We start from the raw sequence: 24,162 nt of genomic DNA, 5'->3' as shown, positions 1-24,162 counted from the left end.
TATAATTTACAAATGAGTGTGAGCCCTTATATATCCAACTTATACGTTGCCTTTTGTAGGGTAATTCTACTTCATTAAGTCAGATATACAATAAGCTTGCATAAAGGTCACGTTATCATGTCTGCATCAATACTCCGCCACCATTAGCTCAGTTCACTGCATTGCCCACATACCCCCATTTTTTTCCCACACAACCTTGTTTTCAACATGGATGCCCGAAATTTCACAGTAAATGTTGTTTACATGGAACATTTAAAGACAAATTTGATCTCAGCTGTATGACATAAGACAGAAATGAGAAGGGCTCAGAACGATCTAGTTACATGTTACGTAAAATGCAAAGCGTCAACCGTTTTGTAACGTTAAAAAACAACATTTATAGTCAAACGCCACAAACAATACACATAATGGCGCCTGCTAGGGGCCCATGAACGTGTATAGTGAAAATATTACCTGCAATTGTGAAGGTTTAGCTGGTATGTGGCCAATGGGAAGACCACCATTAAGTTTTAGACAACCAATAGAATGGTGGTAATTCAATTGGGGTTGGTCTTTGTTCCAACGGCTTTTCTTCATACATGTTCCCGGGTGCAAATGCTCTCATAACGTTTCCTGCACTGATGCATGGTGGTCGAACGGAGGGATTGTTGGAAAATTGCGGAGGTTAGTATATAAATTGGTTTTTACCCAGTGTGCATTATTCCCACAGCCATCTCTGAGAAGAACTACAACAGGGACTGTAAATGAGGGACGGGAGAAACCTGCTTTACAATAAAATTGAATGTCAAAGAATCATTCTTAACATTAATTAGCTAGCCAATAGATTGTGTTGTTGCCTAAGTGTATTATCAGCTACGTGTAACCCACTATAGTGTTGCTATGAAACGACGAATTATTGTTAGGCTACACTGCTGGCTGTGTAACAGTCAATGTAGCCTATTGGGGAAACTCCAATTCAACAAATTTAGGCTAGGCTATCACTTGAGGAATTGCGGTTTGTGTTAACACCGATTAGCTTTATGTATCGTTAACTCGTGTGCAGTCTTCTAACTCAGTTGTTCCCAACGTTAAGGTTACTGTACCACCAACTTAATTTCTCTGCCCGGAGTATTCCCTCATGTGCATTTTTACCAGTAGGCCTATGGACTCATGTCGAAGTACCCGCTGTGGATAGGCCAAACACCCTCAGTGGTCCTAGTACTGGTTGGGAAAAACTTTCCTAGTTATCCTGCTCTGGCACATGCCAGTTTAGAAGTTACAACATTTGTAACAACGCGTCTGTCTCTAGCTTGCAAGTCATTTTACCAAATAAAGTTAGTGTATGTTGCCTAATAAATCAAACGTGTATACCAATACTTAATATACATAGCAATTCAAAGTCGTCTACGTTTTCTTTACAAGCTAGAATGCTGAATAAAATAAAATGTGCACTTACTCTGTTATAGGTTGTATGTGTGGTTGGTCTTTGAGACATCCACAGTGAAGTATTGCTTACCTGACTTTTTAGATCACTGGTGTGTTGATTAATTTATTACATTTAATCTTTATTTAACTAGGTAAGTCAGTTAAGAGCAAATTCTGATTTGCAATGACAGCGAAACCCGGATGACGCTGGGCCAATTGTGCACCGCCCTACGGAACTCCCAATCACGGCTGGATGTGATACAGCCTAGATCAGAACCAGGGACTGTAGTGATGCCTCTTGCACTGAGATACAGTGCCTTAGACCGCTGCGCCACTCAGGATACTGATAATTTATTGCCAGAGAGGGGTTGTTTACATAATAGGTTAAAATAATTAACTTGGCAGGTTAGGAGAACTAACGCAGTAGGTTAGGTGAATTAAATTAACATAAAGGGTTAGGCTTAGCTACCACGCTACAGTTGTCAACAACTGTTGTCCCTGATAAGACCACTAGAAAGAGCGGTAGGCCTACTCCATCTAACTACAACGGTAGAAACTAAAGTTCCATCTGTGGTGAGAAATCATCAGTATCATAACACCGATACTGCCGTTGAACTTGATATCACCTGGTACATGTGCAAAACCATGGTAACACCTGCAGACTTTGCTTCCATCTTGTGCACATGCCTTTGGTCATAAGCAAACAAATCTTTATTGCCACACACCGAGACCAGCGTTTTGAAGTTGGGTAAATAACACTTCCCTGGGGATATTTTGTCTAAAATGTCAACCAAGTGAAGGACCAACAACATGGATAATTGGTAGAGTAAGTTCAAATGAAGTGTATGCAACATTCTGACTTGTGAAGGGACTGTTTGGAATGTAACTTAAATGTGCGTGGCGTTGCATAACTTAAAGGCATCGTCATATTTTGTGTATACAGTGTCAATGGCTGTCGCTACATCTTTTCGCCCTAGATATTTTTTGTATTTTATTTAACCTTTTATTTTAAGGTCTCTTTTACAGATGAGCCCTGAATAGCAGAAAATACACACAATGTAAATACAAAGTGCAAGCAGAAAGAAAAACACTGTCATAAAAAACAAACACATTCACAGTCTAGGACCGATAGGAATGTTGACTGAATAATCTGCCTTCTAATATTTAGCGAGAGGCAGGACCTATTTCTATAGAAGAAGCCCATTTTTATTCTCAACTTCTTAACTAACTCATCAATATTCTTTTTTAAAAGACAGCATTTAATCTATCCATATGTCCAGATATTTCTAAGCAGGGACACGATCAATATGGACACCATCCAAAGTACATAAGCTTAAATCATCATAGTTATTTTTATGTGCTCTAGAGAACATATACTTTATAGTTATATATATATATATATATATATATATATATATATAGTTTTACCTGCATTCAGTACTATTTTCAGGTCTATAAAGTTTTTCTGTAATACAATGAGGGCAGACTATAGAGCCTGGTCACCTGTGGGGGAAATGGCATACACAACAGTATCATCGGCATACAAGTGCAGGTTATTTTTTACAGACAAGTCGATATTGTTATTTAAGCAGTAAAAAGTACAGGACCCAGAATCGACACCAGTAGGTCACCTTTTGTAATATCCAGGAAACCTGATTTAACACCATCTATAGTTAGACCTCATTGTGTATCTGTCAAGTCATTTTGAAACCATTTACATGCAGCCTGGTCTAGGCCAATTTTAGGACTGCCTTTGAATTTGCAGTGTGTGATCAACAGTATGAAAAGCCTTTGTGCTGTTCTTGTCATTGACTTGTCAATGTTGCCTTTTATCTGTACAGTTAACCACATTTATAACTAGGGATGCAGACTGATTTACATTTCAAAATAGGAAAGATCTTTGCTGAGAATTAATCAATGATTCAAATATTTAACCTAAGCAAGAACATTTTAGGAGCAGAGTGATTTAATAATTATTTAGGTCACAAGGGTCACCGCCTTTTGAAGGGGGAGTACATGGGCCGCCTTCCAAACCTTGGGGATAGTACCAGATATAATCGTTGGGTTGAAAATATGGGTTAATGATTCAGCAATCGGGGTGGCAGAGAGCTGCAGCAAAAATGGATCCAGCATATCAGCCCCAGTGGATCATTTTTTTAAATCATCAATCTTAAGCAAGGCATATAGCACATAGTACACTGATCAAAAATATAAACGCAACATGTAAAGTGTCGGTCCCATGTTTCAGTAGCTGAAATAGAAGATCACAGAAATTTTACATATGCACAAAAAGCTTCTCTCATTCTGTGCACAAATTTGTTTATATCCCTGTTAGTGAGGCCACTCTTTAAAATGTGCAGTTTTGTCACAACACAATGCCACAGATGTCTGCAGGAATGTCCACCAGAGCTGTTGCCAGAGAATTGAATGTTAGTGCCAGTAATAAACTGGTCTTGAACATCTCTACTAAGGGCATTATTTTTGGTACAAGTCATTCCTTAAGTTCTAGAACTTAGCTGAATCTGGTGATGAACGGTGTGGCTGTTGAACACGTTGAGGAGACTAAATTACTTGCCGTTACCTAAGATTGTAAACTGTCATTGTCAAAACATATAGATTCAATGGTTGTGAAGACGGGGAGAGGCTCTGCTTTTTTTGACACCACACTCCACGAAGCAAGTCCTGCAGGCTTTATTTGTATCTTAGTTATTGTCCAGTCATATGGTCAAGTGCTGCGAGGAAAGATCTAGTTATGCTGCAACTGGCCCAGAACAGAGCCACACGTCTTGCTCTTCATTGTAATCAGAGCGCTAATATTAATACTATGCATGCCAGTCTCTCTTGGGTAAGAGTTGACGAAAGACTGCGTCACTTCTCGTTTTATGAGAAACATTAATGTGCTGGAAATTCCAAATTGTTTGCGTAGTCAACTTACACACAGCACTGACATACACACCCCACCAGACATGCCACCAGGGGTCTTTTCACAGTCCCCAGGTCCAGAACAAATTCAAGGAAACGTACAGTAAGTATTATACAGAGCCATTATGGGGCGGCAGGGTAGCCTAGTGGTTAGAGCATTGGGCTGGCATTCCCCCAGCTGACAAGGTACAAATCTGTCGTTCTGCCCCTGAATAAGGCAGTTAACCCACTGTTCCTAGGCCGTTATTGAAAATAAGAATTTGTTCTTAACTGACTTGCCTAGTTACATAAATACAATTAGTGCATGAAACTCCCATCTTATACAGTGCAAGGGAACAGCAAACCTGGTTTCAAAAAACAAATAAAGCAACTCCTCACAATGCCTTTCCCCCATGTGATCTACTTGTTGTGTCTATGTACTGACATGTATGTGTAACTGATAGATGCACACATACATGTTTTTCAATGTATGTAAATTGTAAAGTCTTTTAGTGTGTCATTTTTTGTTGTCATTGGAGTCGGCTAATGGGGATCCTAATGTATCAAATACAACATTTTTAATTTCTCTACCATAAGCCGCCTCCAATGTCGTTTTAGAGAATTTGGAAGTGCGTCTGACCAGCCTCACAACCGCAGACCACGTGCATGGCGTCGTGTGGGCGAGCGGTTTGCTGAACGTAGTGCTCCATGTTGGGGTTATGGTATGGGCAGGCATTCGCTACGGACAATGAACACAACTGCATTTTCAAATAAGGCATTTTGAATGCAAAAAAAAATACAGTGATGTGATTGTGAGGCCCCTTTTTTTATGCACAAATTTAATTATTAAATTAAACTTGTATTTCATGATTTGAAACTGAATTGAGCATGGTATTGTTTTAAAATTCAATTTAATTGAAAATCCAAATTCAATATTTATATATTCAGTTTCAACATGGTAGATATTTACATTTTTTATCTGTGTATCAAGTTTACAAAACTATAATTTCAAATTGACCAAAGTTTCATGTATTCAACTTCTCAGATTTTAAGTTTTCAAATTCATTTCTCTAAATTCAGAACCAGAGACAACATCTTGAATCATGTATTTTTTTTGTCCTGTTTGTTTGAGTAGGTTGAGACATGCTCTTGGCTCAGATAAACCGTGACTCCCAGGGGATGGCAGAGTTCCAGGATGCAGACGGCCAGCAGGTGACCCTCTGTCTGGCCGAGGCAGTGACCTTGGCAGGTGAGCTCCCTCGGGGTCCTAACCCAACACAGGGGAGGTCAAAGGGTCATCCAATTACTAATGGGAAGTGGTCAGAGAATAGAATTAGATGTGTGTATTACAGTTCAGAGTAAAATACTACAGCAAGCTTGGTACTTTGTTTATATCCCAAGACTGGGTTAGGCAAATAGCTTTCATATTACCACAGTATAACTACTGTGTGTATCAACACTGTCATTACACTATATCAACATATGTAGATGGGTTTTAGAAGTCAACGTGGGACCTAATTAAAGTACATACTGCCTAATAGAAAAAGTGCACCACCACAATTATTATCGTGTCTCGGCCAGCTCTTAGTTGAGTACGTTGATACTGACTGTTATGATCTTATATAGACGGCGATCATATGGACACAGTGAGTCTACAGGCGGTAACCCTTGCCGACGGTTCCACAGCATACATACAGCATGACCCCAAAGGTAAGCGTGCATCACTCTCTCATGTCATTATCAGTGAGGTGAGAGAAAAGCAAAAATGTCCACATTTGCCTCAAGTTTTCTACAAATGCAAGGTCTTATCCTCTATGGTAAAGATAAGGGAAGGGAGTAAGCTAATCCTAGATCTGTGCTTAGCAGGGGCTTCTGAGACAAGCATGTTGTGGCTCAGTGACAGCTCTGATTAGAGTTCAGTCTAATTGAGAGGAGTAGTTTCCTTTTCAGATGGACAGCTAATGGACGGACAGGTCATCCAACTGGAGGATGGGTCTGCTGCATACGTCCAGCATATGTCCATGCCAAAATCAGGTAAAGGATATGAACCAGACTCTTACATGTACTTTTACCTGCATTGTTGGGAAGGGCCCGTGAGTAACCATTTCACTGTTAGTCTACACCTGTTATTTACGAAGCATGTGAAAATAAACATTTGATTTTGACCTGTGCTTCTCAGGCATAACCTGGATAACGTCTGTGTTTTTTTGTTTTGTTTCGGGGACAGACGTTTGTGTATAATGCATTTCTAGAGACTACCATGTGTATTGTATGTTTATTTTTTAGGAGGAGACAGTTTGCAACTTGAAGATGGACAGGCTGTCCAGCTAGAAGATGGAACAACAGCCTACATTCATGCACCCAAAGGTAAATGTTGTTCATCAAGGAAGTAGGGCAGATTGTCTGGTCTCTTTCTTCTCTTGGATTGGCATTAGGTTTAGGTATAATTATATATCATTAGCAATAGGATAGAAGTGCCACCTTTATCTTTGTTAGGCCATGTGATATTTTTTGCCTCAAATTCGGGTGTACAAGAATACCTAGAGGAGTAGTGACTAGGGGCCACATTGGTCATCACATTGGTCACGTTTAACCTTTCTCCTGATACCTCCTCAGAGACATATGAACAGAGTAGTTTACAGGCGGTGCAGTTGGAGGACGGCAGCACGGCGTACATCCAGCACACGGTGCACATGCCACAGTCCAACACCATCCTGGCCATTCAGGCCGACGGCACCATCTCCGACCTGCAGACAGACGGGGGCATAGACCCTGAGACCATCAGTGTGCTGGAGCAGTACACCACCAAGGTAGTGTTATATCTAAACCCAGAGCCATAGAGGGAAGTATAGATTTATTCATTTAGACATGGATACTAAACATGTCACCTCTGATTTGCTCTGCAACATGGTCATGAAAAGACTGGGTTGAGAAAGTATTTGGTTCCTTCCCTTATTTCTGCACACTTTAAAGCTGGGTTGGAGTGGAGAATGTTCCATGTTACTATAGGGCAGGGGTACCAAACTCTTACCCTACGAGGTCCAGAGTCGGCTGGTTTTCTGTTTCTACCTGATAATTAATTGCACGCACCTGGTGTCCCAGGTCTAAGTCAGTGGAACTGGCTTCGTGGTCCAGAGTAGAGTTTGAGGACTCAAGGTTATGGGCTGCAGTATTGCTGTGAAGAGAATCTCATTCAGAAGCACTATATGATGATGCATTTAATTTGCTTGTTCGCCAGGTGGAGAATTTAGAGAGTGGGCTGTTCGGCCGAGAGGAGACTGATAATGGCATCCACATGCAGGTACTGTCACTCTGCTGGATAATGTTCATTAGAGCAGGGTTTTTCAACCCTCGCACACAGATGTTTCCCATTTTTGTTTTAACCCTAAACTGGCACGCAACAAAGAACTTTTAAAAACATTTTGCAATGGAGAACAAAAAGGTATGTATCTTACTCCACAAGTCCAGGTAGATCCTCTGTGTTTTAGTACGGTCTCTTCCGTTTGGTGGCTAATGAACAAGACCCTGGTTTGTCATGAGGACCTAATGTCTCCTCTTCTCTTCAGATTGTTCTCCAGGGTCAAGAGGGTAGGACAGGAAGGGTTTCACACGTAGGGGAGAAGTCCTTCCACTGTGACCACGAGGGCTGTGGGAAACTCTTCACCACTGCTCACCATCTAAAGGCAAGGCCCTGTGTTTGTGTTTGTCTCAATACCATTCTCCTCTCTATGTCAAATATTTTGTCTAATGACAGTTTTATCCTTTGTTCTTCTTACTTCTAATAAAAGCCAGAGTATTTTGTGTATGTGTGTAGTTTGTTTTTACTGTTGCTGTAATATAGCTTTGTTTGTGTTTCCCACAGGTACACGAGAGATGCCACACTGGAGATAAGCCATATATCTGTGACCACATTGGCTGTGGGAAGAAGTTTGCTACAGGTAGCAAGCTACTGTGAGGGCTTTTACTCTTCTCATGGGTCATACAACCTTGCTGATTTCTTCTTTGTGTTTAAATTGTCTCTAGACTAAAGTTGTTTGGCACCTTGTTTCGTCCTCTTCAGGGTATGGGCTGAAGAGTCACTCGCGTACACACACCGGGGAAAAGCCTTACCGCTGCCAGGAGATCAACTGCCAGAAGTCTTTCAAAACATCCGGAGACCTACAGAAGCACACACGGACACACACAGGTACAATACACTCCCGGTAGAAATGCACTGATACAATACACTCCCGGTAGAAATGCACTGGTACAATACACTCCCGGTAGAAATGCACTGGTACAATACACTCCTGGTAGAAATGCACTGGTACAATACACTCCCGGTAGAAATGCACTGGTACAAAACACTCCCGGTAGAAATGCACTGATACAATACACTCCCGGTAGAAATGCACTGGTACAATACACTCCCGGTAGAAATGCACTGATACAATACACTCCCGGTAGAAATGCACTGGTACAATACACTCCCGGTAGAAATGCACTGGTACAATACACTCCCGGTAGAAATGCACTGGTACAATACACTCCCAGTAGAAATGCACTGGTACAATACACTCCCGGTAGGAATGCACTGGTACAATACACTCCCGGTAGAAATGCACTGGTACAATACACTCCCGGTAGAAATGCACTGGTACAATACACTCCCGGTAGAAATGCACTGGTACAATACACTCCCGGTAGAAAGGCACTGGTACAATACACTCCCGGTAGAAAGGCACTGGTACAATACACTCCCGGTAGAAAGGCACTGGTACAAGGAAGAGGATGGGTTCCACTTATTCTTCCACCTATTGAGTTTTCTTTGTCATGGTCTCCTCTGCCTTGTGTTGGGGTCAGGTTGCTATTTTCAATATAGGCCATTGATAGATCTCAGGTTTCTCACTCTCGAACCCCCATTATGTCTAAGGTACATTCTGAGACGTAGTCTTACTCTCATTTGACCTGCCTTGTGTTGTTTTCAGGAGAGAAGCCATTCAAATGTCCTGTTGAGGGCTGCGGACGGTCGTTCACTACCTCCAACATCCGCAAGGTTCACATCCGCACGCACACCGGAGAGCGGCCGTACTACTGCGCTGAGCCCAGCTGCGGGCGATCCTTCGCCAGCGCCACCAACTACAAGAACCACATGAGGATTCATACAGGCATGTACCAAAATACTAGACTTCTTCTTTACATGTTATTTACATGGCCATATAGGAAGGAGCTGTCTGATGGAGGCTTTTTGGATCAAAATGTCATGTTCTTTTTTTGAAGCAATCTCAATATACCTTGACTGAGTTATTTCTTTGCCCAATGATAACAATGTGTTGTACCTGTCCATGTGTCCAGGAGAGAAACCTTACGTGTGCACCGTGCCAGGGTGTGATAAGCGATTCACGGAGTACTCCAGCCTGTACAAGCACCATGTGGTCCACACGCCCTGCAAGCCCTACAACTGCAACTACTGTGGGAAGACCTACAAACAGATCTCCACCCTGGCCATGCACAAGCGCACAGCGCACAACGACACAGAGCCCATCGAAGAGGAGCAGCAGGCCTACTTTGAGCAACCCACAGGTCAGTGTTTGTGTGTACGCCTGTGCACAAATGAGAGGGAAAAGTAATACTGCACTCGATACTCAGCTGTGACATATAGTAGACAGAATAGCAGTTTACCTCTATTTCTAAAGGAATGGCGAATGATGAAATCATTGAGTTCTTAAATTATGTTGAATACTGACAAATTGCAGTGATTGCTTGGATACGGAGATGACTTTCATTGGCCCTCATTCAATCTCAGATGACCTGTCATCAACACGTTAAACCTGACCTTATTCATTCATTCTGTGGTTTTCTAAGCTTGACCCTGTTTTCCCTGTCTGATTCAGATGCCATTGATGATCCCGAGGTCACCTACACATCTGTAGTGGAGGTGGAGGACTCCTTGTCGGAACAGGTGTCTGTGGGGACCCCAGAGGTTCTAGGGCAACAGCACCAAGTGTCTCTAGTCACACAGGATGGAACAACGCAGCAGGTAAGCATCCATGTCACACATCTGTGTTTCCCCTACTATTGGCTCACCTTCTCTCCCTTGCATATGGATGGATTTTATATTATTCTTTGCTTTTCATGTCTTTTCGCTGTAAAGAATGAAACTTAAATAATGCATTGCTGGGGTGCGTAACAGGAACTGTTCTTCAAGAACTATTTTATAGAGGAAATGAAGAAACACCATTCGTACATGTATGTTGATGAGTGACTGTTGTGACGGTTGGAGTAGTTAGAAAACGAGCTGATGTTGTTATACTTCAGGTCAGTATCTCCGAGGCGGATTTGCAAGCGATGGGCGGTACAATTACCATGGTAACACAAGAAGGTACCACCATCACCATCCCAGCCCATGAGCTGATGTCACAAGGGCATCATTCTGTCACCATGGTGACAGCGGATGGCACAGAGGGACAGGTATCTATCAATTATTAAAGAATGTTTAGTTATCATTTTTTTAACGAAGTTGGGTGTTCTTTTTTAAATAATATATTCTGGGTTGCTGCCCATCTGCACTACTGCCAATGTCCATTCTATGTACTAGGAAAAGACAGAAATATATGTACCTACGATTTTTTTTTTAAACCAAGTATACCTTCAGCAAAAAGAAAATATAGATTCCACACACTCCCAATACATGTGGGATTTTTTTATTTTATTATTTATTTCAAACATTATTTTATATTTTCAAAACATGAGTGACCAACAACAAAACATACTACAGCACAATTACATGTAATCTACAATATTTACAATAATAAACACACAAAATACAGGATTTATTTTGATTTTAAAGGACAAAATGTTTCCAGGCCTAATCAATCCCACTTCGGAGCAAAGTCTTTCTGTCCTTGATTTTTGAATTCTATATGTTATACTCTGTATTCTCTATTTCAAATGTTATTTCTGTCCTCTGCAGGTGCAAATTATGACCCCAGATATGACCATGTTCCAGACTGTGGAGGAGGTGGATTTTATCCAGGAACAGGAGCACCAGGTGGTGTCTTCAAGCCCTCACCCGGTCACCCTATTGGCTACTTCCAATGGCACGCACATCGCTGTACAGGTATGCCATAATGAGCAGCCTATGGATGTTAGTTAGGCTGCGTTTACACAGTTACCCCAATTCTAGTGTATTGGCAAATCTGATACCTAGGTCTATCTGATCTTTTCCCCAATGTGTAAATGGAAAAAACAACAGAATCTGGTCTTTAGGCTGCGTTTACACAGGAAGCCCAATTCTGAACTTTTGGCAAAAGAGCTTATCTGATTGGTCAAAAGACCAATTAGTGGAAAAATATCAGAATTGGGCTGCCTGTGTACATACATTCGAATGTGACTCTCAATCCTGATACAATTCTGATGCTTCAAATGTGACCTCAGTCTGGATGCATATATATATTTCACATGACCTGCTGTTACCATGACAACCACCACACAATTTAAAGGAGCAGTGACAGGAAATTAGCGTTGCATCTTTGCTCAGTTTGAGAGGCTACATCAGTGTGAATACGCAAATTGAATATAGGTCACATGTAAAACTGAGTGTCAGTCAGAATATAACCTGAATTGGGTTCTTCAGATGTAAACGCAGCCTTGGTGAACATGTTACCCAGCTACTTGGTTTGGGAGATGGAAGGTAACTCCACAGATGTTTCACAGGATGTATAAACCTGAAGCATACGGTTGGCATTTCCACTCACTACCAATATGGTGACGATGGGAAGCCCAGTGGCCGGCGAAGGGAGAAAATTGAGCGAGATGGATTTTGGCTGACATTCTGCAAATTTTCTCATCCATTAAACATTTGATCTCAATAGTGTTCTGTTCCCAAAACTACAATCTGTTAGTGGACAAAGTTTTTTTTTTTTAAATTAGTCTTTACCCTTTGACAAAGTAAAAAAATAAATAAAAATGATTAGTTTGAGTGCAAGGGTGAATTGAGTAATTGCACTGTGTGGACTTCAGAATAGGTGTTACGTAATGGATATATACATGTACATGCAAATTATTAATTTGCTTCCATTGGAAGACCACAGCCTGTAGTTATCTTGGGTTAGTTATACAAATCTTTGGTTCTCACATTACCTGATGTTGCAGGTAGAAATTTAATATATATATATATATATATGAGAGAGAGAGGAGATTCCATGTGGAAAAGGGGACAGCGCCTGTTCTATTCATTCAGTACCCGTCTTAAATTATGTGTTCTGTTTGACTGTTCCCCGTAGTTTTGCCGGATGAGAACACATTGAACTAATATTTCTGCCGTTGATGATACTCACATGAGTTTCAGAACAAAGAGTAATCAGCAAAGATTAAACCTGAGCTATTTGCCATTGGCTAATCCCTCCCCACCCAACCTCTGTGTTTTGCTGTTTAAACGCTCAGGTGAACTTGATGGGTAGGTGGGGTTGGATTGGGGTTTAGCAGGAGCTGTGTGCCAAGGGTTGTGGTGGCCACTCCATTTCTGGTGCTGACCTAACTGTCTTACTGAAAGGAGGCCTATAGTCACATGATGTGTGGACTGTGGTTTCTATGCAATCGAGGTCCGGTGGACAGCTGCCTCTAGCCCTGTGGCCCACTACTGCGTAGGCTGATCCCACAGAGTGGCTTGTCGCTTACCAGTGTGTGTCCCAAATGGCACCCTGTTCACTATATAGTGCACTTCTTTTAGCAGGGCTCTGGTCAAAAGTAGTGCAACATATGAGGGGTAAAGTGTGCCATTTGGGACATGTATATCCTGCTACTCCAGGAAACACCTAGAATTGATTTACTACATTCTGAATCTTATCACAAGGTACAGAAGGAAGCCAGTCCCCCTGGCGAAGTGTTTCTTTCCACTTGTACCCTCCAGGCTCTACCCAGTATCTGTTTTGGGTCATTTGCTCATTGAATAAAATGTCAACATTGATATGTAGTAAACTAAATGAGTTGCAACAGTAAACTTTGTCACACAAATGTTTGTTTTTATATAAAACACCTGTTAGGTTAATAATAATAAACATTTGTTGTGAGAAATTAGACTGAAATCATGTAGACAGTAAGTCAATAACAGTTAATCATTCAGAAGCTCAAAGCTCCCTAGGACTAATATCACTTCAGTGCTACAAGGTGTTAAACAAACCAGGGAGGGAGTTCTGTAATAGCCAAAGTGGGCAGATACATTTCCTGGCTTGTTAATCCATTGATTGCTTCGATCTGCCCTCTTGTCATGCTAATAAAAATGCAAACACTCTCTAATCCTTCTGTGGTATAACACCCTGTCAAGGTTGTTAATCACACAAAAGAGCAATAATACTGATGAGGAAATGGTAGTGGGTTTGAGTGGTGGGGAGATTAGTGGATTAAACTTGTGCTAAATATAAGTTACAATTTCATTTGTAATAACATATGGTGTTTTTTGTTGTTTTTAGCTCAGTGATCAACCATCATTGGAAGAAGCCATCAGAATAGCGTCGCGAATACAGCAAGGCGAGACCACCGGATTGGACGATTAACTCCACAATTAACTAATAGCAAAAAAGAAATTGTGTCTAAACTATTTTCTAGATTCTACAATAATGGTGTGTGTGTGTGTGTGTATATATATATATATGTTTTGATAACTGGAGTCCTATGTGGATTTAATGTGCTCCTTCAGCCATTGGTGAGGACAGGATTATTTCTATTGTGCAACTGCAATGTACAGCTAACTCATTTTTTTTAATGTAATAAAAAGATTGATCACACAATATACTGTGTACATAAAGTTTGTTTGGGGAACAGAGAAAGACCGAACATCATGAACCCCGTGGTCCTTACGGTTGTATTGAGACATGCATAGAACTACCACAATTAGTTAAATGTTGTGGACACAATCTTGAGACGGATCATAAAAATATATATATAATATATATATATATTTTTATGATCTATAATATTTTAGCTTGCTGATTTATTGAAATTAATGCTTGAAAGCCTATGGCAACAAGGTGTGTATGAGAATATTAAATTAAGATGCAGAGCTATATCTAAACTGAAAAATGCCATCTTTAATGACAAACATGGGTCATGTAAAACTTGAAAGGTAGATCAGTTCCAATAATGTATGATTATTCATGCTAATAGCCTATTGCATGCAGATCCATATGTATATGGGAATTGTATGTCTACGATCAGTTCATAATGGCCTGGTATTAAAATTTAATTTAATTAATTTCAGAAATTATTTAAAAAAAACTTCGGCCTTGAAAAATACTTCTTAAGCGGGTTTTTAATTTGATTGCTTCGCTAGGAACTAGCTAGATGATTATTCGCGCCAAATTGACGTTTCATAAAAGAGAATGTAAATGACGTAGCATCTACTGGAACGCCTATCTTTTAAACGCGCATGGTTCACTCCAATTGGCTGAGGAGTAGATCATCTGACCAACGGTCGCGGGAAGCCCTTCAACATGCGCTTGATACGGATGCTCTTGAGTTTCGTTAGATCAATGTATGTAAACATAGCTAGCTAATGATTTGTTGTGAAAATACACTTTGCTAGTTTGTAACCGTTTAAGGTAACCAAGTCATTTTATTGCGAGTTTTTCGGATTATTTTTTTTTAGTTACCCCGACGGATTTGATGTTTTTCTATTCGCGCTGGGTTCTGGACAAGGGTTGCAGTGCGCCACAGCCATTTTCCGGTACCTAAGCTAACTTGGCTGTAGCTAGTAGGAGTGACCACGGCAGGGGCGTGTAGCTGATTAGCTAACTGTATAGCTAGCGACACATCTTCGGAGCAAATTTATCAGATGAACAAACACTTGCTTGAGATGTATGTTACATTTTGCGACCCGTCAACAAGAGAAAGTGTTCGCTGAACGTAAGGGAGATTTCGGAGGAAGTTGGACTTTTTGCCATACTTCTCGTTCGCTAGGTAGCAGCGTCAACTTTGCTGCGTGGCTAGCCGACTGACTTGATATTACAAGCTACATACATTTATTTTACGGTGATATATACATACTACAGTAGTTGCATAGTAATTACGCGGATTAGTTAGCTAACAGTTGGTTAACGTTACACCTTTAGCTATAAACAGCCACTTTTTTTTTGAAAAAGCGATAGCCTGGTTTTAAATGAAAATGCAGAGTTACAGTTGCCGTCGTCGGCATGGAAGTTCATCGCCAAACGCCGGACCAATACGTCAGAAGTTACAGTTTGCACCGAGCGATGAAGAGGATGACCCGATTGAGGACGGAAACAACAGCACAGGAGCAGAATCGGGCTTTACAGAACTGGACTCTCCAATGCATGAGCTACGGGACAGTGTCAATAAACGACTCGAACACAGCAGCCCTCTGAATCGGACTGGGGAACGTGGTGATGTGGAACTATGGGACGAAGAGGGATTCGGTTCTCCGTCTCACCTTCAGTCCCCCAGTAGCGTTATTTTCACGAAGGGGTCCCGGTCACCACGGAAAAGTGCTCGGGTGTACGGCAATTCACCGGAGCGGTCATACATTCAGGACGACGGGGAAGGCTCGAGCTCACCTATTCCAGACTGCCCCGATACACCTCCACACAAAACCTTCAGAAAACTTCGCCTTTTTGATACTCCACACACACCAAAGGTTTGACCATTTGATCCAGAAACCCTGCAAGCTGTAACATACCAACAATTGGCTAATATTGTTTTGACAACATAGTTAATGCAATGTAGCCTACTTAGTTAACATTTATGACGTAGTAATGATGTATGGCATTTTTGTAATACTGTACAAAAGGCTGGCAGCATTACCTAGTGACTCATTGAAACTTTACTTTTTAAAGGTAGCTTTTGTTGAATAATAGTAACCACCCAATGACCTATTTTCAGTAGTGCTATACAATTATATAACCCAGCAGACAGCCTTGCAAATTGAGTCATTGATTCGAAGTCAAGGATTTTTCATGGCTGGACATGCCTCCGTTATCTGCTCTGGAATCCTTGTCAACATCAGTATTTTGCATTGATAGGCATATCTGTATACATTTTCACTTCAATTTCACTTCAACTTTACTCAATTAGTTAAATATGTGATTTCAGTTCACTAAGGGTATTTCACTTTATCATAATAGTTTGCTCTCTAAGTGTCTCAACATGTCTTGAATATTTTCATTCAGAGTTTGCTGAACAAAGCCAGAACTGCCAGCTCAGTGTCCTCAAGTAGGAGAGTGGCTCTCTTCAGGAATGTGGATTCCACAGGAAAATCTGGTCCAGACAGTAGGAGAAGCCAGACCCCTTTGGTCAACATCAACCCCTTCACCCCGGAAGCCCTTCTCATCCAGTCTACCACTCAACAGAAGAACAACAGAAAGAGGGCACACTGGAATGAGTATGTCACTCATTTATCCTGTCTTTATTTTTGCCAAATAAGTTAGTCTAATACTATCTAAAACAGTTGAGCTTAGTCCAATTTCAACAGACAACATTTGATCACTTATGTTTTTTCATTTGATACCTGGATGTGTCCATATGTTGGTACACACAGATTGTAACCCATTGTTATTGCTAGCTGGAATCGTTAAATCCGTTGACTAAGCAATCAGTAAGGCAAAAGTCTGGCAGGAAACCAAGACCCGTCATGGTCACTAATCAACTCTGCCATGTGTGTGTGAAGGCCTCAGTGCTGACCTCTGGTGGTTGGAATGTATGCTAACAAACTCTTTGTCTGTTTCATTCAGCTCTTGTGGTGAGAACATGGAGGGGAGTGACGCTGAAACCGAAGAAATCATTCCTCCGCCAAAGGTAGTTATTTTCTAACCATCCTGATTTCTTTATAGCATTGCGATGAACTTGGTTCATTCGCAGGCATGTTATTCAGCAAAGCTCTCAACCTACACATATCCAGTTAGATGGATAACATAATCCAAATAACATTAGACTATTGTGATTTTATATTAAACCTCCTCTCCATCCTCAGAGAATCACCTTGATGGAGAGTAACATGAAGTCCAGGTACGCCTCTGAGTTCCACCAGCTGGAGAAGATCGGCTGCGGGGAGTATGGGGCCGTCTTCAAGTGTGTCAAAAGACTGGACGGCTGCATCTATGCTATCAAGCGCTCAAAGAAGCCCCTGGCAGGCTCTGTGGATGAGTAAGTTGGAGTTCCTATCTGTGAAACAGGAGCACGCTCTAAATATACTGATCCACCTGCTGTGGAGCCAGGCCCAGCACCCCCCCCCCCCCCCCCCCCCCGCGCGCTCCTCAGACAATCCCGCAGGTGAAGAAGACGACTTTGGTGGTCCTGGCATGGTTACACGTGGTCTGCGGTTGTGAGGCCGGTTGGGCGTACTGCAAAATTCTGGAAAACATAATTGGAGGTGGCTTTTTGGAGAGGAATGAACATTCAATGCTCTTGCAACAGCTCTGTTGAACATTCCTGTGAGTCAGCCCCCTCAACGTGAGACATCTGTGGCATTGTATTGTGACAAAACTGCACATTTTAGTGGCCTTTTGTCCCCATCACAAGGTGCACCTGTGTAATGATCATGCTGTTTAACTTATGGATGAAATCCCGTTAACGGGATCGATTTGACAACAGCCAGTGAAAGTGCAGGGCGCCAAATTCAAACAACAGAAATCTCATAATTAAAATTCCTCAAACATACAAGTATTATACACCATTTTAAAGACAAACTTGTTAATCTTACCACAGTGTCTGATTTCGAAAAGGCTTTACAACAAAAGCATACCATGCGATTGTGTTAGGTCAGTGCCAAGTCACAGAAATACAGCCATTTTTCCAGCCAAAGAGAAGAGTCACAAAAAGCAGAAATAGAGATCATGAATCACAGTAATGTTGATCTTCATCAGATGACACTCATAGGACTTGATGTTACACAATACATGCATGTTTTGTTCGATAAAGTTCATATTTATATCCAAAAATCTCAGTTTACATTGGCGCATTATGTTCAGTAATGTTTTGCTTACAAAATATCTGGTGATTTTTGCAGCGAGCCACATCATTTTACAGAAATACTCATTATAAATGTTGATAAATACAAGTGTTATACATGGAATTAAAGATATACTTATCCTTAATGCAACCGTTGTGTCAGATTTCAAAAAAGCTTCACGGAAAAAGCACACCATGCAATAATCTGAGTACAGCGCTCAGAGACCAAAACAAGCCATACAGATACCTGCCATGTTGTGGAGTCAACAGAAGTCAAAAATAGCGTTATAAATATTCACTTACCTTTGATCTGCATCGGAATGCACTTCCAGGAATCCCAGTTCCACAATAAATGTTTGTTTTGTTCGATAAAGTCCATTTATGTCCAAATACCTCCTTTTTGTTTGAGTGTTTAGTTCACAAATTCAAGAGGCGCAGGCACTTAGTCCAGACGAAAAGTCAAAAAAGTTATTACAGTTCATAGAAACATGTCAAATGAAGTATAGAATCAATCTTTAGGATGATTTTAACATAAATCTTCAATAATATTCCAACCGGACAATTCCTTTGTCTTTAGAAAGGAAAAGGAACGCAGCTAACTCTCACGGGTTCGCACCTGACTGAGCTCATGGCATTCTGCCAGACACCTGACTCAAACAGCTCTTATTTGTGCCCCCTTCACAGTAGAAGCCTGAAACAAGGTTCTAAAGACTGTTGACATCTAGTGGAAGCCTTAGGAAGTGCAATACGACCCCATAGACACTGTATATTGGACAGGCCAACCTACAAACCTCAGATCTCCCACTTCCTGGTTGGAATTTTTCTCAGGTTTTTGCCTGCCATATAAGTTCTGTTATACACAGACATCATTCAAACAGTTTTAGAAACTTCAGAGTGTTTTCTATCCAAATCTACTAATAATATGCATATCTTAGCTTCTGGGACTGAGTAGCAGGCAGTTTACTCTGTGCACCTTATTCATCCAAGCTACTCAATACTGCCCCCCAGCCATAAGAATCAGCTTCTTGATATGGCACCCCTGCCAGGTGGATGGATTATCTTGGCACATTTTTGCTCAAAATTTGAGAGACCATAAGCTTTTTGTGCTCATGGAACATTTCTGGGATCTTTTATTTCAGCTCATGAAACATGGGACCAACAGGTGTTGAGTTTATATTTTTGTTCAGTATATATTGTGTATGGGTACTCTTGCTGAAGCCATTCTGACATCCTCCCTTTGTTGCTGTCACCATGTATTCCAACCAGACTTGGGAATACTATTTTATATCTATTCTCTAATGGTCCTTGAAATAATAAATAATGTTAGTTATCCCAACCACACAACAAACTTGAAGAAATGCCTAATCGAACTACATCTGTGTTCCACCCATAGGCAGAACGCCCTTCGGGAGGTGTATGCCCATGCTGTGCTGGGCCAGCACCCCCACGTGGTTCGCTACTACTCCGCCTGGGCAGAGGATGACCATATGCTCATCCAGAACGAGTACTGCAACGGCGGCACCCTATCAGATGTCACAACCGAGAACTATCGGCGGCTCGGCTTCCTATCAGAGCTGGAGCTGAAGGACCTGCTGCTGCAGGTGACTCGCGGTCTCAAGTACATCCACTCATCCTCGCTGGTCCACATGGACATCAAGCCTAGTAAGTACCACAGAGGTTGAAAAGCATGAACTTTAATGTTAGATGGGATTTGTAATAATGAAGTGGATGTTTAGTTAAAACCTCTCTGAACCACCCATCCCGGATCCGGGATCATTGTCATCAGAAAAGCTGACTAGCATAGCGCCACAGGTAAATAATATAATATCATGAAATCACAAGTCCAATACAGCAAATGAAAGATAAACATCTTGTGAATCCAGCCAACATGTCCGATTTTCAAAATGTTTTACAGGGAAAACACAACATATATTTATGTTAGCTCACCACCATATCCAAAAAAACACAGACATTTTTTCACAGCCAAGATAGCTTTCACAAAACCCACAAATAGAGATAAAATTAATCACTAACCTTTGAACATCTTCCTCAGATGACAGTCATATGACATCATGTTATACAATACATTTATGTTTTGTTCGATAATGTGCATATTTATAGCCACAAGTCATGGTTTTACATTGGCGCCATGTTCAGAAATACATCCAAAATAGCCAGAATAATAAGAGAGCAACGTGAAATACAGAAATACTCATCATAAAACTTTGATGAAAGATACATGTTGTACATATAATTAAAGATACACTGGTTCTTAATGCAACCGCTGTGTTAGATTTAAAAAATAACTTTAGTAAAAAGTATACCATGCAATAATCTGAGACGGCGCTCAGCCATTCTCTGCCATGTTGGAGTCAACAGAAATATGAAATTACATCATAAATATTCCCTTACCTTTTGATGATCTTTCATCAGAATGCAGTGCCAGGAATCCTAGTTCCACAATAAATCGTTGTTTTATAATGTCCATTACTTCTGTCGAATTAGCAACTTTGGTTAGCATGTGTAGTACACGTCTCCATACAAATTTACGCTAATGAACGAAAACTTAAAAAAGTGATATTACAAATCGAATAAACTGGTCAAACTCAGTTGAGAATCAATCTTCAGGATGTTTTTCTTATATATATCCAATAACGTCCCAAACGGAGCATTTCTTCATGTCTATATGACTCATGGCAAAAAAGGACATCCCATGCCCAGAGTGTGTGGCCAAGAACTGGCAATCTGCCTGACCAGTCACTCAAATAGCTCTCATCCGGCCCCACATCATGCTAGACGCTTCATTCCACATTCTACTACCTGTTGACATCTAGTGGAAGGCGTATGAAGTGCATACAGATCCATAAATATAGGAGGTTTGAATAGGCGATGATTTTCAGATCGACCCATTTCAGATTTTTCACTTCCTATTTGGAAGTTTGCCTGCCATATGAGTTCTGTTTTACTCACATATATAACAGTTTTAGAAACTTCAGAGTGTTTTCTATCCAATAGTAATAATAATATGCATATCATATGATCTAGGACAGAGTACGAGGCCGTTCAATTTGGGCACCAATTCATCCAAAAGTGAAAATGTCGCCCCCTATCCTAGAGAAGTTAACACTGGAGAGAAGAGAAACCACAGTTCTTTTTGAACTTTTTAAGGATTTCAGCTTAGTTTTTAACAGGAGGACATCTTGATTCACATCCCTAATTCAATGCAATTTGTTTGAAGTGTTTTTGTTTTTACTTAGTCATTGACAACAATGAATTTGTGTATTGTCTCTCTTTCAGGCAATATTTTTATCTCACGCAAGACAGTGTGCAGTGTAGACGCGTGTGATGAAGAGGAGGACGAAAAGGATGGACTGGCAACCAGTGTGGTATACAAAATAGGTGACCTTGGCCATGTGACAAGGGTGAACAATCCTCAAGTTGAAGAAGGCGATAGCAGGTTCCTGGCAAATGAAGTCCTCCAAGAGGTGAGTTCTCTCCATTAGAAATTTGCCTCGCCCCAGCTAAATTATTATTATTTGGAAATCCAGGGTAATTCAAATGATTCTTTACAACGTTCCTAATCACGTTAAACTTTTATTTAAGGACTACAGTAACTTGACGAAGGCGGACATCTTTGCCCTGGCCCTGACTGTTATCAGTGCCTCGGGGGCAGAGCCTCTACCCACCAATGGGGATAAGTGGCACGAAATCCGCCAGGGAAAACTGCCACCCATCCCACAAGTGCTCTCTCAGGAATTCTTGAGTCTACTCAAGGTAAGAACTTGATGTTACTATAAGCGTTTCTTTTGAATTGTGACCGGTTAATTTAAGAAGGTTTTCTAAAAGCAATCGTTTTCCTCTTGACCCTAGACCTTTGCTTATACCACAGCATTGTTGAATACTAGTTTCTAAAATTGTCTAGAAGGGCATTTGAGAATTGTCCTTATAACCAGATAACAGTACAGTTGGGAAATATATGATTCTATGCCACTGCTATTCAGTGATGTTCACTGTCCTGTTATAGGACAAACTGATAAAGCTATGTTATATTGAAATATATACTGTTCATTTGAATTGTGCTCTCAAACATCAAATGGCTGGTGTTAGGCTATTTACAGTTGCTAGTTTTCAGGAGATAACTTTATTATTTTTCTCCCCCTCTGCAGCTGATGATCCACCCTGACTCCACCAGGCGGCCGTCCACCTCTGACCTCATCAAGCACCCGGTGCTGTTGACCGCAGCTAGAATGAGTGCTGACCAGCTCCGTGTGGAACTCAACGCAGAGAAGTTCAAGAATGCACTGCTCCAGAAGTAAGTACAGAATGGCACTGACACCAAGTGAAACAAGGATCTGATGTGGCATACACCCCCCCCCCCCCCCCCCCAGCTGTTTTTGTCAACACTAAAGGCAGTGGTTGGCTAGTTGTTGCTCATGCTTTTACATGGGTATACCAATTTCTCCATGCTGGCACATTGTACAACTAATGAGCCAACCTACCCATAGTGTGACATAAATTGATTAATTGACGGCTAAGTGACATTGAAGACGTAGAAAAGGTGGGGCTTGTAAATTAGAGATTCACGGTATGGATTTTCAGTTTCATCATCTGTTTGTCTCATGGTGCAATGTTTCTTTTCAGGGTTGGTCTAACTGTTCTTCATTGCTTTCCCCCAGGGAGCTGAAGTTGGCCCAGATTGCCAAAGCTGCTGCTGAGGAGAAGGTTCTGTCCACGGACAGAGTCCTGACCCGCTCCACTGTCCAGCCCAACCCCAAAACCTCCAGACTCATCGGCAAGAAGATGAACCGCTCAATGAGCCTGACCATTTACTGAAATGCAGACCCCCCCCCCCCCCCAATGATGTTGGAACATGGACTGGAAAACTGATACCTAGGGAATCTGACTAGCTATGTATTCTTTTGGGTACGAGTGCTGAAAATGGACCCCATTTCCACTGGTCACAGGAGAGACTTTTCACTGTCGAACTCAGTGCTGTGGGTGAACCTTTCTTGTCATACTCGATCAAGACTGAGACTAGACATTGCCATACTCAATTAGTACTGACTTGTCAAATATTTGACCAGGAATTCTGGTAGTGGCCATCTCTTGACAGAGACCAAGCATTCCTTAAGGTAGTTACTGTACCTTATTTTTCTGTTTTGTTTTTGTCAGCCACAAGTCTAAGTAGATTGCAGAGGCTCTCCACTGTACTCCATGCACTTCCTTAAAAGCCTTGCTCTTTGATGGAGAGGGACACAGAGAAGCCCTCAGTGTGTGAACGTACCAGGCCACAAATGTGCGCACCTTATTGCCTGATTCCAGGCATCCGAGGGTCTGTCAGACAATGCTTTTAAGAGCACTTTGGAAGCAACGGGGAACTTGCCACATAACCCGCTGCTCTTCATGTCTGTGTTCTACGGGGATAATGGATTTTTCATTTTCCCATCGGGGTAGTTTTAAATCATTGCACCCATTATCATATTTGTTGGACTATAATTGTGGACCATAACATTATTTTTTTGTTTAAAGTATCCACAATATATATATATAAATATTTTTTTTAATGGATCATGCAATACATATAAGAAAATGGTGTCTATCAAACCTGGTTAAAGAGAGTGCTTTCTTTGCCAAAATTAAACAGGTGTACAGCCTCCAACTTCATGCTTCAACCCTGCCTATGTAGCATTAAATAAATCATTGTTCTGTAGGTTCTCCGTTTCTAACTCTGTTATAGCCTGTACATTTTCTTTGAATAAATTCTTATCAAATTCATGCAGGTCTTCAAATTCATGTCGCATATTACACAAGGCCCTACATGACTGTATTACCCCCTTATCGCACACCTGGCCCGTTCTAACCAATTCAGTTCAATGTGAATAATCTACTAGGTGCATTTTGACTAGATGCCATGAGGAA

General features: G+C 41.1%; 2 protein-coding genes across 2 annotated transcripts; both read left to right on the top strand.

The window, feature by feature from the left end:
• Positions 1 to 418: 418 nt before the first annotated feature.
• On the top strand, positions 419 to 14,072 carry znf143b (zinc finger protein 143b). Its single transcript, XM_055922195.1, has 16 exons — positions 419 to 663; positions 5,441 to 5,554; positions 5,932 to 6,015; positions 6,244 to 6,339; positions 6,592 to 6,672; positions 6,922 to 7,115; positions 7,544 to 7,606; positions 7,872 to 7,988; positions 8,168 to 8,243; positions 8,366 to 8,491; positions 9,273 to 9,452; positions 9,640 to 9,867; positions 10,179 to 10,324; positions 10,603 to 10,755; positions 11,258 to 11,404; positions 13,755 to 14,072. The coding sequence occupies exons 2-16, from the start codon at positions 5,449 to 5,451 to the stop codon at positions 13,836 to 13,838; spliced, it is 1,881 nt and encodes a 626-aa protein (XP_055778170.1). The 5' UTR covers positions 419 to 663; positions 5,441 to 5,448; the 3' UTR covers positions 13,839 to 14,072.
• A 676-nt stretch (positions 14,073 to 14,748) lies between these two features.
• On the top strand, positions 14,749 to 24,018 carry wee1 (WEE1 G2 checkpoint kinase). The gene is made up of 9 exons (XM_055922193.1): positions 14,749 to 15,934; positions 16,467 to 16,678; positions 17,028 to 17,091; positions 17,267 to 17,439; positions 19,637 to 19,905; positions 21,541 to 21,728; positions 21,847 to 22,017; positions 22,410 to 22,555; positions 22,920 to 24,018. Exons 1-9 carry the CDS (start codon positions 15,440 to 15,442, stop codon positions 23,074 to 23,076), a joined length of 1,875 nt encoding a protein of 624 aa, XP_055778168.1. The 5' UTR covers positions 14,749 to 15,439; the 3' UTR covers positions 23,077 to 24,018.
• Positions 24,019 to 24,162: the final 144 nt, after the last annotated feature.

The sequence above is a fragment of the Salvelinus fontinalis genome, chromosome 5, assembly GCF_029448725.1.
Source record: "Salvelinus fontinalis isolate EN_2023a chromosome 5, ASM2944872v1, whole genome shotgun sequence".
NCBI classification, from domain to species: Eukaryota; Metazoa; Chordata; class Actinopteri; order Salmoniformes; family Salmonidae; genus Salvelinus; species Salvelinus fontinalis.
The sequence above is the reverse complement of the archived record's forward strand: the minus strand, read 5'-3'. Positions and strand labels throughout refer to the sequence as shown.